The 17562-nt window shown below is 35.8% G+C and overlaps 1 protein-coding gene across 1 annotated transcript in view; it reads left to right on the forward strand.

Annotated features, from left to right (window-relative positions):
- The window catches only part of LOC106879088 (voltage-dependent calcium channel type A subunit alpha-1), a 464783-nt gene that overhangs the window by 263192 nt on the left and 184029 nt on the right, over window positions 1-17562 (forward strand). Inside the window, exon 3 of the mRNA XM_052975441.1 lies at window positions 15881-16075. Coding sequence (XP_052831401.1) covers window positions 15881-16075 — 195 coding nt within the window. The remainder of the gene's footprint in view (window positions 1-15880; window positions 16076-17562) is intronic.

The following is a 17562-nucleotide window of genomic DNA, read 5'->3' on the forward strand; positions in this document are numbered from 1 at the left end:
TATATATATATATATATATATATATATATATATATATATATGGCACTCTGTTACAACAAGTGTTCCAGTTAATGTGATGAGACATCTAACCCATACTAGCATGGAATGTAGAAGTAAATTGATGATGATGATGATTTGTGTGTTTATGTTTACACTGGTCTAAAAGCTAGTGTTGTTTATGTCATATTCCTTTATGTCCTGTGACTTAGCAGTTTCACAAATAGTGTTCGATAAAATAAGTACTAATTAATTAAACAACTCCTGGGGTATCTGTCCAGCAATAGAATCCAGGTCCAGGGCAAAATATAATCCAAATATGAATCACACAAATTTATCCAGAGTTGGGCCTTTACAACAACAACAACCTTTTATCATACATATGTTTGTTTGTTTGTGTTTTCTTTTTTGTCTGACTGTGGCAGCAGTTGTGACATTGATTTTGCTTAATCAATAGTCAATTACTATCAGATAACACGTCTTTAATATAGAAAAATATCCTTGGATGATTTTGACAAAGTTATATTCATATTAAATATGTAACAGACTTAATCTGTTACCTAGATTAACAGTCACCCCCATCACATGCACCCACGCACACTCACACACAAGCACTCACACACTCACACACATGTACACCTTTAAATCAGGAAGCACCTGTTCAGTTGTTATTTCCAGCAGGTTAAACAACCTGCTGGAAATAGCAGCCAAATCTCCCATAAATAACATTCTAAACAAAAACCAAGATTATTAAATATTCTTTTCTACTCCAGGCACAAGGCCCGAAATTTTGGGGGAGGGGCCAGTAGATTAGATCGACCCCAGTTCACAACCGGTACTTAATTTATCGAGCCTAAAAGGATGAAAGGCAAAGTTGACCTTGGCGGAATTTGAACTCAGAACGTAAAGACAGATGAAATACCGCTAAGCATTTCACCCAGCATGCTAACGTTTCTGCCGGCTCACTGCCTTAAAAACATTAAATATTGTAATCTTAGATACACTGTGCCTGAATAAAAAAAGATGGAATGGTCATAGCTTGATTGTCTTTGATCATAAATGTGCTGGATAAGGGCTGGCCTGGGGTCATATAACAAGAAAAACAATATCTTGCTCAAATATGAGATATTGCAGAAAGTCTTGAAATTCCAGTCTTCTTTGTTACATAATAAAGAAATGATTAATTATAATAATTAATGTTAACCAAATAATGAGCTTTGTTTTTAGTGCAAAATCTAATCCATGTGGAAAGCATTTTGAATTATTAGCCATTCTTCTGATATTCAAATCATTAACTATTAAATGGTGTTAGAAGATTAATTAAACACAGGAGAGACAGAGCTGAATATTTTGAATACGTTGAAGCTAATGAATGGGGACATAGGTCTTGTGATAGATGCCGGGGTCAGCAAACCTTAATGAAGAAATAGCTCATGAAATAAATTTGACAAAATACTGTTGGAAAAATTTTTTGAAAAACAATAATTAAAAAAAAAAAAAAACCTATGCCTGAATAAATGTGGGTGGGGAGGATGCAAAAATCTGAATTTTTTGGTTGAGAATCACTTAATAAATTCTGTAGATATTCTGTTGCAAGTGAGTTTGGTGAGAAGCTTACTATGGGAAAGAATCAAGTTCCTACACATTCACATCTTCACAAAATTCCAGTCATTTATGGATTCTCTTGAGTATTCTTCATTTCTCTTTGGTAAAATGAATTGGTTCTGTAATTCTGTGAAATTAACATACGAAAAGATGTTTACCATTTCTCAACAAGACAAATCAATAAAAGCTCGTTGCTTTCTCATTTCTTTTTATACTCCACTTATTTTTTCTTTCTTTTTTTTTGTTTTCCATTCGCAAACTCCACCCCACCCCCACCGCTTACCTATTTCTGTCTTTCTCACCCACACAATTCTACAGAGAAATTAATAGGAAGGTAATGGTAATGGGTGCGAACAGATCAAATTTAATTCCATTAATTCCATCATGTCAATTAAATTTATTTTGTGTTAGTTGGCGTTACAACAACTGATGGGTGGTGAAGAACTTCATTTCACAACTACAGACTTTTGGGTTCAGTCCTAGTGCGTGGCACCTCGGACATGTGTCTTCTACTACCACCTCTTCAGATTGGCTAAAGCTGTCTGAAGAAAATTGGTAGACAAAACTGTGTGGAACCAGTGGCGTAGCATGATGGTTTGTCTGTCAAAATGGCTTCCCCCTTCGTTTAAACATTCCATACCTTCAGCTGTAGCTAAAACACATAATATAGTCACTCGGTGTGGTTTGCACACCCACCATGCCTCACGATGTGTCACTGGTGGAAAACTATTGTGGGGATTCCACCTGGTTTAACACAACCACCTGATCCTTGGCTAGTAGAGTCCAGTATGTTACAGGAACAAAAGCCAGACCTCTGGTCAGAAAATAATTTCCTCTCTTTCTGCTGCCAGTCAAGAAAACTCTAAAAGAGGAATATTACCATTTCTTTGACTGAAACACAAAAGAGAATTTCATTTCACTCTAAAATATAGACTTAGTTTTCTGTTGCATCATTCTCATCTTTCATTAGTCCGTACCATATTTAATACAGTTTATAAGTTTATAGATGAGGTAATGAAGAATATGTGCTGGTCGATAATGGTTTGTGTTCTTTGTGTCAAAATAATTAGGGCAAATATGTTATCAGTCAGTCAGAGAAAGAAAAAAACGAAATACTTCAGCAAGGAAGAAGAGAAAATGGTTTCAGCAATTTTATATGTGAAGGTGTTAAAACAGGCATAACAGCTCACCTCACTCTCTCTCTCTCTCTCTCTCTCTCTTTTCAATTTCTCTTTTTCTTTCTCTCTCTTTCTCTTGATATATTGCTATGATTTTCTTTCCTTCTATTTCTCTTTCTCTCCCTTTTCTATTTATACAACTATCTGCCAATCTCCCATCTCTCTCTCTCTCTCTCTCTATATATATATATATATATATATATTTATTTATCCATCTACCCACCTCTCTATCTATTATCAAGACAAATAGAAGCTAACAATTTTCTATTTATCTTGCAGATGATAGATAGGTAGGTAGGTAGCTAGGTAGCTAGGTAGGTAGATAGATAGATAGATAGGTAGCTAGGTAGCTCGGTAGATAGATAGATAGGTAGGTAGGTAGCTAGGTAGCTAGGTAGGTAGATAGATAGATAGATAGGTAGGTAGGTAGCTAGGTAGATAGATAGATAGATAGGTAGGTAGGTAGGTAGGTAGATAGATAGATATTATTCCTCATTGATACAGACTGTATCTTGATCATTTTAAAGTTGCATTTTTAAATTCAGCTCTAACTAATTGGGGAGTTGGAGAGATAATATGGGTGAAAACTCATTACCAAACACACACACACACACACTGCTGTAAGAAAACATAAATTATAAATTTGGTGTTATCCTAATAATTAATATGAAAATACTAATTAATTAACATGCTAATTAGTGAAACAAGGAGGTAAAAAAAACTTTTAATGAAGAGAAAAATAACTTGTTTTTTTAATTCTGGTGAAGAACAGCAAGGGAGACAACACACGTAACATGAATTATTGATAGACTGCAACATATCCTTTTCCTTCACTCTTTTTAAAAAATGGCACTCCATCGGTTACAATGATGAGGTTCCTGCTTATCTGATGCAAATTTCAAATGAGGTATAACTGTGAAAAGCCCAGAAAATTGGGTAATATCCCTTACAAAATGGGTGGAGGAGAAATGTTGCCAACAGGTGGCTACACGAAATTCAACTCTATACTTTAAAGAGTGTTTTCCGCTATAGCCTTGGGCCGACCAAAACCTCGTAAGTGAATTTGGTAGACGGAAACTGAAAGAAGCTCATTATATATATATATATATATATATATATATATATTTGTATTATATTTTTATGTGTGTGTGTTTGTCTCCACCACCACCACTGTTTGACAACTGATGTTTATGTGTTTGCATCACTGTAACTTAGCTGTTCAGCAGAAAAGACTGATAGAATAAACACCAGGTTTACAGAGAATAAGTCCAGGGGTCGATTTCTTCTACTGAAGGGCAATGCTCCGGCATGGCCATTGTCAAATGACTGAAACAAGTAAAAGAATAAAAGAGTACCAGAAGAATGTTCCATACCACTAAACCAAGAAGGTTCTTTGAATATCTTCAATGTATTTTTGAGGTTAAATAGCAATTCTGTTTATGTTTGTGTAACTGAGATATTTTGGTTGGGTTATGATAGTTATTGGTTTTACACTTCTTTCTAGATTCTGTAACTATCATAATATAGAAGCATTTCTCATGGCATCAGCGCACAATTTACAGAAGCTTACACCTTTTATATTTTCCATGTGTCCAGCTCGTTACTAGTATTAACGATGGAATTAGAATCTGTGTGAGATCATTAAAGCAGTCAATTTGTAGAATCCTTACAACATCAGGAAAATATGTTGTGGTCATTGTTTCAACATTCTATGCTGAGTTCAAATCTAACCAATGTTAACTTTGCCATTAATCCCTCTGGAGCCTAAAAATAGAATAGCAGTCAAGAATAGGAGCTGATTCCTTCCTTTCTCTTTCTCTCTCTCTCTCTCCCTTTGCCCTGTGAGAGGGTCAGAGGGAATCACTCATTGCAACCCTTTCCAACAAGAAATGAGGAAGAAGAGATGAGCAAAGGACCTGCAACCCTGTTTAGCTTGTTACAAAAACCATCCCAAAACTCAAAGAGAACCGATGGTGTTGTATGGCATGAAATAAAATAAGATTAGAATTATTATTATTAAAATCAAGAACCATAGAAATCCATTGTGGTTCCTCTGCCACCAAAATGGAAAATAAAATAAATACAATATTTTCCATTTCTTCAGAGAAAATCCATTGACTTCTTGTATATTTTTGTTCCATATTTACACAGGATTTAATGTTCTGTTGTTGTTTTATTTTAATATAGATATTCTGTAATAAATAATTTATATTAATGGTTTTTAAGATCATACAATATTTAAATAACAGGATGAAATGTCAATTGATTGTTACCACAGTGAATAACAAGTTCAGTTTTTCCAATAGATTGGCTCAACTTAGCTGATGTCAGTTTTGCAGAAGATGATAAACTGTGGCTGGAAAGGTCACGGCCCAGTTCAGTTTGATATTTTCCAATAACTGACTTTATGCTAACATCTGCAATGAAGAGGAAATTTTCTCACAAGACAAACTATTTTGTTGAATTAGACACAAAGAAAGGCCACATCTAAGGTTGGCAAAAAGAAAAAGAAAATGCTTTTTCTTTTCTTTTTCTTGAATTGGAAAGTTCAGTTTCAAATCTAGATATTTCTATCCCAGTTACCAATGATCTTGTGTTGACGACAAATTGTAAGAAAATGTTATGAAACCAAATGATATCAAAGATGTGAAACAGGGAAATTAAACACAATCCTTTTCACTCCTGATATAAATGTCTTTAAAAAATATTTATTTGATGTAGAATCATTTTTTTAAATCATTGTTTTACTGCGTAACTTGGTAGACGTTGTTCGTGTTGCCAGTCACTTGGTAGACCTTGTCAGTGTTAGCTGTTGCTTGGTAGAATACATTAGTTTATCTCTATAGATTTTCTATTGAATTCAGAGCCACTACTGCAAGTTATGATGTTTTGTGTATGAATATATCTATACAAACAATGTGATCAAAGACAGAAAAAATATGAAATGGGTGTATAAGCATATTGCAAGAGTTGTTGCTCGTACATCAGGACCACGTCCAACCCACATTCTCCATGATCACACAGCAAAAATACCCACCAAGTTTAGTGGTGTAACACTATTGCATGGACCAATTCACACTCGTTGTCATCTTACATCTGCTTTGCCATGCTAGCATGGGTTGGAAAGTTTGACAGGAGCTGGCAAGGTCGAGAGCTGCCCAGATTCCAATTGTCTGTTTTGGCATCGTTCCTATGACTGGATGCCCTTCCTAATGCCAACCACTTCACAGAGTGTGACACTGGGCACTTTTATGTGGCACCATCAGTAGGGCTTTTTGTGTGACACCAGCACTCCCGCCTGATTGCTATAATATTTCTGTACATCTCACATGTTACTCTGAAATTCCAAGTAAAGATGTTATTGCAAGAACAATCCCCAGGCAAGGGGCCATGTGGATGATGGCAAGGGGCTGTCTGGATGAAGGCAAGATGCCATGTGGCTGAAGGCAATGGGCTGTGTGGCTGAAGGTTAGAGATTGTGTGGTTAAATGTTTGTTTTGTCTTCAGTTGGCCTCTTGTTTGGTCCCTGTGCTCAACATCTTGAGCAAGTGTTCCTTATAACAGCCTTAGGATGAACAATAACTTGTCATGCTAAATTGGTCGATGGAAACTGTACAGAAACCTTTCATGAGTTTCTACACCAATGAAGTATAACAGAGATTCAAAACCTAATCCCTGGACACTTGGTCAGACACCTCAAGTGAACTCTCATACTTTCATGTAATCAATCAATCAGTCAGAGTAAGGCTGTGGTGTGATATGCTTGAACACAACCTCTTTTCCCATTTGGTGCTGCATGTTGCCACGCAGTTAGCTTTCTGTAATTTCAGTGCAGTTTGTCTCTTTCCTATTCAGTAATTATTTATAGTGTTCATTGTAAATAACCAACACCCAGTATCTTTATTACGTCCAGCCATAAATAATCAGTCAAACGTTTGCCAGTTGCTTCAGGTTACTATTTCCCCAGCCAATGAAATGTTTCCTCATCTCCCTCTCGTGCTGAAGCAACAAGCAGTCAGTGACATATGCAATCACAGGGGGAAAGAAAAAATCAATACAAAATGGTGTTCTGAAGAAAGAACTCTGTGATGTTTGTTCTGATCCCAATCACAGACACTCCCTTGTCATTCTCACATCAGTTAGCTAGTGACTAGCTGCTGCCAGAGACCTGTAATCAATTACTCAATAGTTCACCAATTGCTAAAATATGCAATAATCTGATTGGTCAAATCCTTAGAGAATCAGATTAAATGCCATGCAGTACTAATGGATCTTTGTGGGTTTTAGTTGATATCTGATTTAGGTAAATTTTGTCATTCGACTTTTCTGGGTCATTAAATAAACTATCAACAAATGTTGGAGATCAATCGAATATTCCCATAAAATCTTCTTCAATGAAACTCTAACAAAACAAGGTATTACAGTCTTATCATAAGACAGTACTGCAGTTATAACATAACATTCGAAATGGTAATGCAATTATTATAGAAGATTAACTCATGCTAAGACCACTTTGTTAGCTTTGCCTTCCTTTTGTTTTGGCCATGCTGGAGTACAGCCTTCATCTGCAGCTTTATAAGAAAAGATTGCTTCTTCTCAGCAGATGGAATTAAAGTTTTCACCAACAGCTGGAGTGAACACACACACACACACACACACACACACACCACATACATGCATACACATTTAGTTACAATTTAACTGTTTTATTGAATGGTGTGTGCAAGAAAAGACTGTTTCTTTAACAACTGCAACTGGATTGTTTATTTTAACTAATTATAATATCCAAACTGTATTTTTTTCCCTGTATTAATAATTAGAATGTTGATTGTTGTGTAATTTATATTTTTTATGTATCAATATTACTGAACTTTCATTATGTTTTCTCCTTGTTTTGCCTGTTTTGTTAAATGAATTGTTTTGAAAAAAAAAAAATATATATATATATATATACATACACACACACACATACAAAGGCAGCATACATACAGAAGCATTTATTTTTCACTTTATAATTAATATAAACACTTTCAAGTGTTGTTGTTGTTGTTCTTTAATCTGTTCTAATGCCGTTGCTGTCTTTTGCACACATTTCGGCATCTTCACTTCGTAAACTTGCTTGGAGCAATCAAACACACAGAAAATTGATTTAAAAAGAAAAGACTATCAGCTTTGTGAAGGATGATAAACTTAAATCAAATACAAAACTTTCAAATAGGGCGGCAACAGCTAATAATGTTATTTGAGGAAATCCAAAATCTGAGGAATCCAGTTGGGAATCGACAGAAAATAATCCAAATGCATGAATTTATGTACAAAAAAAAAAAATGAAAAGAAAACAATCAATGAATTCTGCCATGTGGAAATAGGAAGAAATGGAACCAATGATTTGGGCATAAGCATCTTTATCAAGATGGAAAGGAAGGAACTAGTTTTACACATGTGATTTCAAATAGTCACCATGACATTTTTTAATCCTTGTAAATATCTCGATTGACCCTGGATGGTTTGCAATGAAATTCAAATAAATAAATTAAAAAAAAGAGAACATCAACTCTTCTTCTTCTTCTTCTTCTTCTTCTTCTTCATCCTCATTTTTGTTGTCCCTCTCCCCCGCCACCTCCCCACTCACATTTAACAAGACATGATAGGAATATATACACCAACCTCAATGTATGACTGATATTTTATTAACTCAACCCCAGAAGGGTAAAATTGATGTTGGTGAGATTTGAGCTGAGAACATAAAGGTCTGTGGATACTCTACCGACTCAACAAGACTAAGATGAGCCAAAACATGGACAGTGTATTTAATGAACCCCATTAAGGGTGAAAGGCAAGACTGACGTCAGTGTGACCTGAACTCAGAATATAAACGGTGATCACTAAATGTGACATGATATTTTATTGGATGCTCCACCGAGTCTTCAAGAAATGTCTCCCATTTAAAATGCAACAGCTCAAAACCATTTCATGTCTCATCAACTTTAACGTGAAATACATTTAATGTCTGTCAAATATAATATAGCCTGGCTCTTTCATTTCTTGGTCACGCAAGCTGTCTGGTAGTGGCGGTTGTAGTAGTGGTATGGGAGTGGCTATAGTAGTGGTGGTAATGGGGGTAGTGGCGGTGGTAGTTGCAGTAGGAGAGGTGGTAGTAGTGTTGGTGGTGGTGATGGTGGTCATTGTTGAGGTGGTAGTAGTAGCAGCAGTGACAGTGGTGGTGATGGTGGTAGTAATAATAATCCGTGTCTGAAAAATGATTACACTGTGTCTTGTTGCTGCTGTCTATCAATCTGGTTGTTATTGTTTAGCCCTAGGTCAAGCCTGAGTCAGCAGATCTAGAAGTGACATTCCAGCCATGACAAACCAATCTGTTTATCTTTCAGACATTGTATATCTGGGATTACATTGTGTCCTGATATGATCTGGGGAAGATTTGGCTGCTATGTCTAGCACATACAAGTGCCCTCAATGTGTCATTAATGTAGTTTAATTAAACAACAGCGACAGCAACAACAACACTAATAATCTTTTCTAACTTTACTCCAAGCACCACCCCACCCACCCACAGGAATGTTGTGGGAAAGGAGGGCAAAGTCAGTCAGTCAGTTCCCTAGAGGTCATTATATTACTGGTACTTACTGATCCCTGGGGTTAGGGTGTGGAGCTTGACATAACTTTGAAAACGGTTTTTCAATGTCGTATAAGGGAGTGAAGTTATTGGAGCATGGAATGAAGATAGTGGAAAGGGTGTTGGAGAGGAGGATTCGGGAATGGGGTGGATGAGATGCAATTTGGTTTTATGCCAGGAAAGACATTGGATGCAGTGTTCATTGTGAGGAGGCTGCAGGAGGAATACCGAGATCAGGGGAAGGAGTTGCACATGTGCTTCATTGATCTGGAGAAGGCATTTGATAGGGTTCCAAGGAAATAGGTGATTGAGGGGGCATTGAGGAAGAGGGGTGTAAGAGAGGTAACAGTGAGGGCAGTGATGAGTTTGTATGAGGGGGTAAAGACGAGAATGAGAATTGGATCCAAGCTATCGGAGGAGTTTGTGCTGGAAGTTGGTTTGCATCAGGGATCGGTGTTGTCACTGTTGCTGTTGTTTGCAATAATGGTTGATGTGGTGACGGAGAGTGCAAGAGAGGGGTTGCTAATGGAGATGACCTTGTTCTGATGAGTGAGACGATGGAGAGATTGAGGAAGAAGTTTTGGAAATGGAAGGAGGCGTTTGAAAGCAAGGGTTTGAAGGTAAACCTCAGGAAGACAAAGGTGATGGTGAGTGGGGTGGAAGGAGAAGTGTTAGTGAGTAAGGTGGATCCATGTGGTGTGTGTGGGAGGAGGGTAATGGCAAATGCAGTGTTGCGTACGAGATGTGAGAAATGGATTCATGGTAGATGTACGTAAATGAAGACGGTGACCCCAAGACTAGCAAGAGTTTGTTTGTGGAAGATGTGAGAAAGGAGCTGGAGGGCTGGCGAAGTCAGTGGAAAGAGAATGTGACAAGATGGAGACGGCGAGAGGATTTTGTTCTTTGGGAGACGGGGTGGATATAACTGGTGGATGTGAAGCAGCTGTGACAGCAAGAGCGAGACTTGGCTGGATGAAGTTGAGGGAATGTGGAGCATTGTTATATGAGAAAAGGTTCTCATTGAAGACAAAAGGAAAAGTGTATAGGAGTTGTGTGAGAGCAGCAATGCTGTATGAGAGTGAGACATGGTGTCTGAGGGAGAGAGAGAGAGATGACAATTTTGAGAAGGACTGAGAGAAATGTGTGGCATGAGGCTGTTTGATAAGAGGAGGACTGAGGAATTGATGGGGATGCTGGGGTTGAAGGAATTAGTGGAATTTCAAGTGGGCCCCACCTACGAGGTCATGCACTGTTTATCTTGATATGAGATCACCATGTTGTGATGCATGTGCCTGGTGTACCCTTATCAGACGGGTAGAATGTTGTGGAAACTGGGCAGCTAGCCCTCATCAATCATAAGGTTCATTAAAAAACGAAAAAAAAAATTCTGATTTAGGCAGAAGGTCAACAGGGCACTAGCTGACACTATTGACCCCAGTTATTTTATAGGTTCCTCATTTTATCAACCCCAGAAGAAGAAGGTTGCCCTTAGCAAGATTTGAACTTGAAATATGAAGAGCCCGGACACATGTCGCACGGTGTTTGTCACAATCCTCTGACAATTCTGTCAGCTTGACTACCCAGGCAGGGTGAGGGGAGGTCCTTTGTTTTATTGACCCCCCAAAAGGATGAAAGCCTAAGCTTATGTTGGAGAAATTTGAACTCCAGGTGTAAAGAACTGGAAAAGATAAGACTAAAACCATTCTCTCACACTAACAATTCCACCAGCATATAAATAATAAATAAATAAACAGGTAAATAAAGAAACAGGTAACATAGTAATTCCATGAAAGTCTTGCAACATCTCAAACATCCAAACATATTCTGCTTGTGCACACAGCTTCTCCACATTGACAGAGACAGTCATGCTTTGGTGCAACAAGACTCTGTTTGCATGTGCTGTGAGATAGTATTTTTCTCTCTCTTACAAATTCTTTCCATTACCATTTAAATATTAGTGATTTACACACACACACCCCCATACACACACACATATGAATTATATTTTTACAATTATATATACATAGATATATATACAAATGTGTGTCTACACACACACACATATATATATATATATATATACACACACTATATACGTATGTGTATGTACACACATACGCATATAAATATTATATATACATATTACATGTGCTTATATATAGTGTATATATCATATATACAATAGATAAATAGATATACACATTATGTATATATGTATTTATACATATTTATGTGATACTATATTGAGTAAAATATATACGACTTATATGTTTATTACATATATACTATATAATATGTGTTAGACATCACACAATACAATATATATTATAAATATATAACACCCATATGCACATACGTATTCACTGTTTCCCATCTGAAGCTGACAACTGTGAACTCCCCTCACACACACACACACACACACGTCTCAATACTATTACACATACACACACTGTAGATAAATATAGATAATTGATAGAAAATGGATTGAATGACATTCTTTATATATAATGTATGTATATAACGTGTGTGTGTGTGTGTATCGTCTGCAAGCTTTAGCTATTCCTTCGTCATCTCTCACCTTTCTCTAAACACTTCTCTCCGTTACACGTTTTGCAATGTCTCGACTCGATGCAACTGCACCGCCGCCACCACCAACAGCATCCTCCCTGCATGCACACAGGTGCAGCAACAGCAGGGTTGATAAAATAATCATCATCTAAGGTAAAAACCACAGACGACCACCACGACGGCGACCAGTTAAAGCAAGCAGCCAGCTCTCCGCCATAAACACAATCTCCGTCTCTCTCCTTGCTCCCGTTGTTAGCTTTCATTTCTCTCCTTCTTCCTCGCCTCACTTCATCTCCTTAAGTGATAATCTCTCGCCTTCCATTTATGCCCCTCTCTACGTAGCTATCTATTAATAAAGTCACACACAGCCAGCTAACTAGCGATCAATACACACACACACACACAGATACCTACTTGCAGATAGACACTCACACATACGTAGGTACGCTCGTGTACACACACACATACAAACACAATCATAGGAATGTACGCAAACATACATACGTATGTTTCATGCACGCGCGTACACATGCACAACACACATACACGCATACATACATACGTAATCCAGTTAGCTGTGTTCATCCATCCCTCAATCCCTTCCTCTTTCTCTCTTCCCTTTATTTTCCAAGCTATAATAACTCTCACTCCATCGTTTCTTCCTATCTTCGTCTCTTTCTCCACGCAATGGGGTACTCAAACAGCCATCCATCTCCGCTATTTCTTCTCCTCCATTCGTATCTCTCTCTGTCTCGCCACCGAGCTCCGTGCGTTTTTCTTCTGCCATTCATTCGGCGAGCAACTGGTCTCCTCCACCTGACGTCAGCGATCGTGGAAACGTTCTCCATCTCGCATTGATGAGGACGGCTCTACTCGCTGCTTTCCATTGGTTTACTGGGGAAGAGAAAGAGAGCAAAGAGGGAGAGATGCGAGTGGTCATGGGGGGAACGACTCAAGTAGAGAGAGAGGGAGATGTATAGAGAGGGTAAGATAACAATAGTGAGACAAACAGAAAGATAGGGGTAACACAGCAACAGAAAGAGACAGATATAGAAGAGAGAGGATAACATAAAAGAGAGAGGAACTGCTATAAAGCGAGGAGTAGCATGAGAGAGAGAGAGAGAGAGAGTCATGTATATAAAGGGTAACATACCATAAGAGAAAGAGAGAGAGAGAAAGAGACTGAGCTAGTGAGAGGGGAGGGTAACAAAGATGGTTTATTAGAGACTAGAGAGAGAGAGAGAGAGAGACTTGCGCTCCCCCCACCACCCCACATACATTAAGTGTCTCAGATGGTTCAGTGTAGGTTCCAAGTACTGGCTATGGTGGACGTACAGGGGAAAGTTGCCGCTCTCATTCCACCAGTTTAATATGTCTTATAGACATATCAACCACATTTTGGGGAGACATGCAGACTAAATATTTATGGACACCCTGTTAAGTCATTTATTTCTCTCTCTCTTTCTCTCTCTCCCCGTTTTTTTACCCTCTTGTTACTAATATTACTACAACAGTTACTCAATCGTTTTGGTTATTTTCTGTATTTTTTAACCAATTTTACAAAATATAAATGAAAAGAATTTAATTGACATTGGCATGCCTTAATTATTTTATATTTTAATGTTAGTCGTCTCCAAGTATTTCGTTTTTTTCCTTCAGTTCTAACGGACACCTGTTTCCTAAACATTCTCAGACAGAGAAAAACGTAGAAAAATCTCTTATTTTCCTTTCTAAACCACTTTTACCTCTGATAGATTTTCTATTCTTAATTATTTAGACAACATTTAAGGAATTTATTCTTTACATTTAAAATAATCATCGTTTTTTCTTTTTTTTTTTTTCGTTTTATTCTCTTTTATTCAACATCGACGTTTTTGAAAGGAAATCTTTTTTTTTCCTTCGTTGTTTATTATCTCATTCTCGTTCATTTCACTCCCAATATCGCAACGAACAGATTTCTACCTTGGTCTTCACCTGTAGATCACACACTCACACACACACACAAACATACATACACACATACATATGTATGTATGTGTGATGCATATGTATGAATGACTGGTGAATGAGTGTATGCGTGTGCATGCGTGAGTGCGTGCGTGCGTGTGTGTGTGTGTGTGTGTGTATGTGTAATTTCGTCTGAAATTCCCTTGGTTTTTCGTTAATTAAAATAAACCCCAAACACACACACTTGAATTGCCTCCTCATTTCATGTCATACTGCAGAATTTTCAGCTTATATGCACACACACACAGACACCTATATACACCCACCTGAATATAACAGTGGCATTAGGACAAATAAATCATTTTTATATTTATTTCTAACCTCCAGTCACATCTTTCAATAAATTTTGAATCTTACACCTTTTTTTTTCTACTTTTTTCTCTGTCACATCTGTAGAGTATCCATTTTCTCTGTCACATCTTCCTTCTCTCTGTCACAATTCCAAATAACTCTGACATCCACACACACATACGCGCCCTTTCTCTCTTTCTATCTGTCTTTCTCACATCTCCAAATGATTAATTTATTCTTAATTATTTCATAATCTTTATTATTTATTAGTAGTGTTTATAGTATTATCGTTTATTAGTATTATAGTTTATCATTTGAATTATTATTATCGTTATTTATTATCATCGTTATATTATTAGTATTATTATTATTTAAATATTAGTAATAAAATTGATTCCCTACTCGCCCGCCCCTCCCGGCCCCTCCCTGACCCCATGGATATCTCACTTTGCTATAACTGGACATACAAGCAAATTGGAGTAAAAAGAGGAAAAGACAGTGTTAATAATAACAATTATTATTTGGTCTCTTCTGACGACGACATTTTTCACTTTCCTAAAGCAATGACATTGTGGAATAAACTTATGTAAAAATAGTTTAAAGAGAGAAGAAAAATCCCTCCTAAATATCTTTAATGAAGAAAAACGTTAAAAAGCCAAAAGAAAAACTGAGCTAAAGTTGTTGACGGTGTGTATATGTGTGTATATATATATATATACATATATATAAGTGTATATATGTATCTATAGACATACATACGTATATTGATGGATATATATACAAATGTATAGGGATATTGTTGTATGTATAATAAGTATATCAGTATAGTGGAGTATTTGTATATACACGTATGTATATATATGTTATACACACTGGAGTATGTGTAAGGTGTGTCAAGAAACTACAGTGAGAGGGAAAAATACATCTTTTGAGGAGTTATAAAAACAACAACACAGGAGAAACTACAATCATTCCACAAGGAAATAGCAGAGGAGAACAACAACACCAAGAACAATAACAACAGTGATAACACAGCAACAACAACAACATTGATTTTGCAACAAGTGATATCACAACAACAATAAATGTGATATAACAGTTATTGATATCACAACACCAATTTGATATCACAACAACAACAACAACAACACATATAATCATAATATAAAACAATTTGCAACAATATCAACAAATATTCATTATTATTATTATTGTTTATTATTATTTTTATTATTACTTCTAATTCTTCAACCAAACAACAATAACAGTATCACTAACAACAATATTATTACTATTATTAATTATATTAAAAAAAAAAAAGAAACCACCTGCAGCAACAACAACAACAACAACAACAAGCGACAATGGTGACTAAAAAGATTTCTGAAACTGCACTTTCTCATGGTTGCAACAATGTGCAACACCAATGTAGCAGCATTCGGTGGCTGGTGCAGCTTTCGTTATGCGTTGTGTCAGCCGTCTTCTGATATAGCTACTGTCACTGTCGTCTCCAACTCCTTCATCTTGTTGTTGCTGTTGTTGTTGGTGCTGTTGTTGTATGTTGACTGTGTTCTATTTGGTGTGTGTTTGTTTCTCTCAGGATGAATACCTTCTCAGCAGACAGTGGCAACAGAGACGACTCTGAGTACACACATGATGGATCTCTGAGGTTTGTGGCCAAAAAAGCTGCCACTATCAGTCTTCCAGGCATGGGATCTTCTACCAATAGGTCGCTGTTCATCTTCAGCGAGGAGAACTTCATCCGCAAGTATGCAAAGATCATCATTGAATGGGGATATCCTTTGTTTACAGCTTTTATTACCATTTCATACCTCGTTAATTATATTTGATGTAATTAAAGTCTTTCTTTTTGTTTTTATGTTTTTACATTGAACCTTTCTCTCTATCTCTTTCTCTCTCTCTCTCTCTCTCTCTCTCTCTCTCTCTCTCTCTGTCTCTGTCTCTCTGTCTCTGTCTCCTTTCACTCAGTTGTCATTTATCTGCTTTCAAAACATGTCAATACACAGACACACACACAGACACACACACATGCATATCTATAAAAAGGCTGTCCAACTGTAGGAAACCTGCAAAAGCTGACATTGGTGCATGATAACTAACATATCCTGTCCAACCATGCCAACCCATACCAACTTGGAACATGGATATTAAATGATGATGATGATGATGATAGTGTGAGGCAGAGCTGTGTGCTTCTGTTTATTTCCCAACTGCTTTTGTCTTCTCTTTTGATTCCTGTGCAGGACCCCCTTGGGTATGTCTTCTTCAATTGATTGGGGAACACCAGTTCATTAGGAGTCAAAATGGGAGACAGGAACAGCACATATACACACACACTCATCTGTGTGTGTATACTATTACATGCATATATATATATATGGGTATGTTTTAATATTTATCAGTATATATATATATATATATATATATATATATATATATATATATATATATATATATATATATATATATATATATATATATATATATATATATATATATATATACTCATATATATATATATATATATATATATGTGTGTGTGTGTGTGTGTATATATGTATATATATATGTGTGTATATATATATATATGTGTGTGTGTGTGTGTATATATATATATATATATATATGAATATAAATATATATATGTATATATATATATGTATACATATATAAATATATATTTATGTATATATATGAATATATATAGATGTATATATATATGTGTGTGTGTATATATGTATATATAAATATATATATATATGTATATATTAATATATATAAATATATATATGTGTGTGTGTGTATATATATGAATATATATATGTGTGTGTGTGTATATATATATATGTATGAATATATATACATGTGTGTGTGTGTATATATATATATATATATATATATATATATATATAAAATATATATATAACGCTTGATTGGACTATATCAAGTGGAGGAGAAGAGCCATGCAAGGAATGTGAAGAGAGCACAACATAAAGACGGAAAGTCATGGTGGTGCTCCAGCATGACCGCAGTCACTTGACTGAAATTCATAAATAAATAAATAAATATATAAAATATATATATATATAATTATATATATAGAGAATATATATAATTATATATATATAGAATATATATAATATAATTATATATATAGAGAATATATATAATTATATATATATAGAATATATATAATATAATATATATATATATATATATATAATCATATATATATATATATATAATTATATATATATAATT

The sequence above is a fragment of the Octopus bimaculoides genome, chromosome 21, assembly GCF_001194135.2.
Source record: "Octopus bimaculoides isolate UCB-OBI-ISO-001 chromosome 21, ASM119413v2, whole genome shotgun sequence".
Lineage (NCBI taxonomy): Eukaryota > Metazoa > Mollusca > Cephalopoda > Octopoda > Octopodidae > Octopus > Octopus bimaculoides.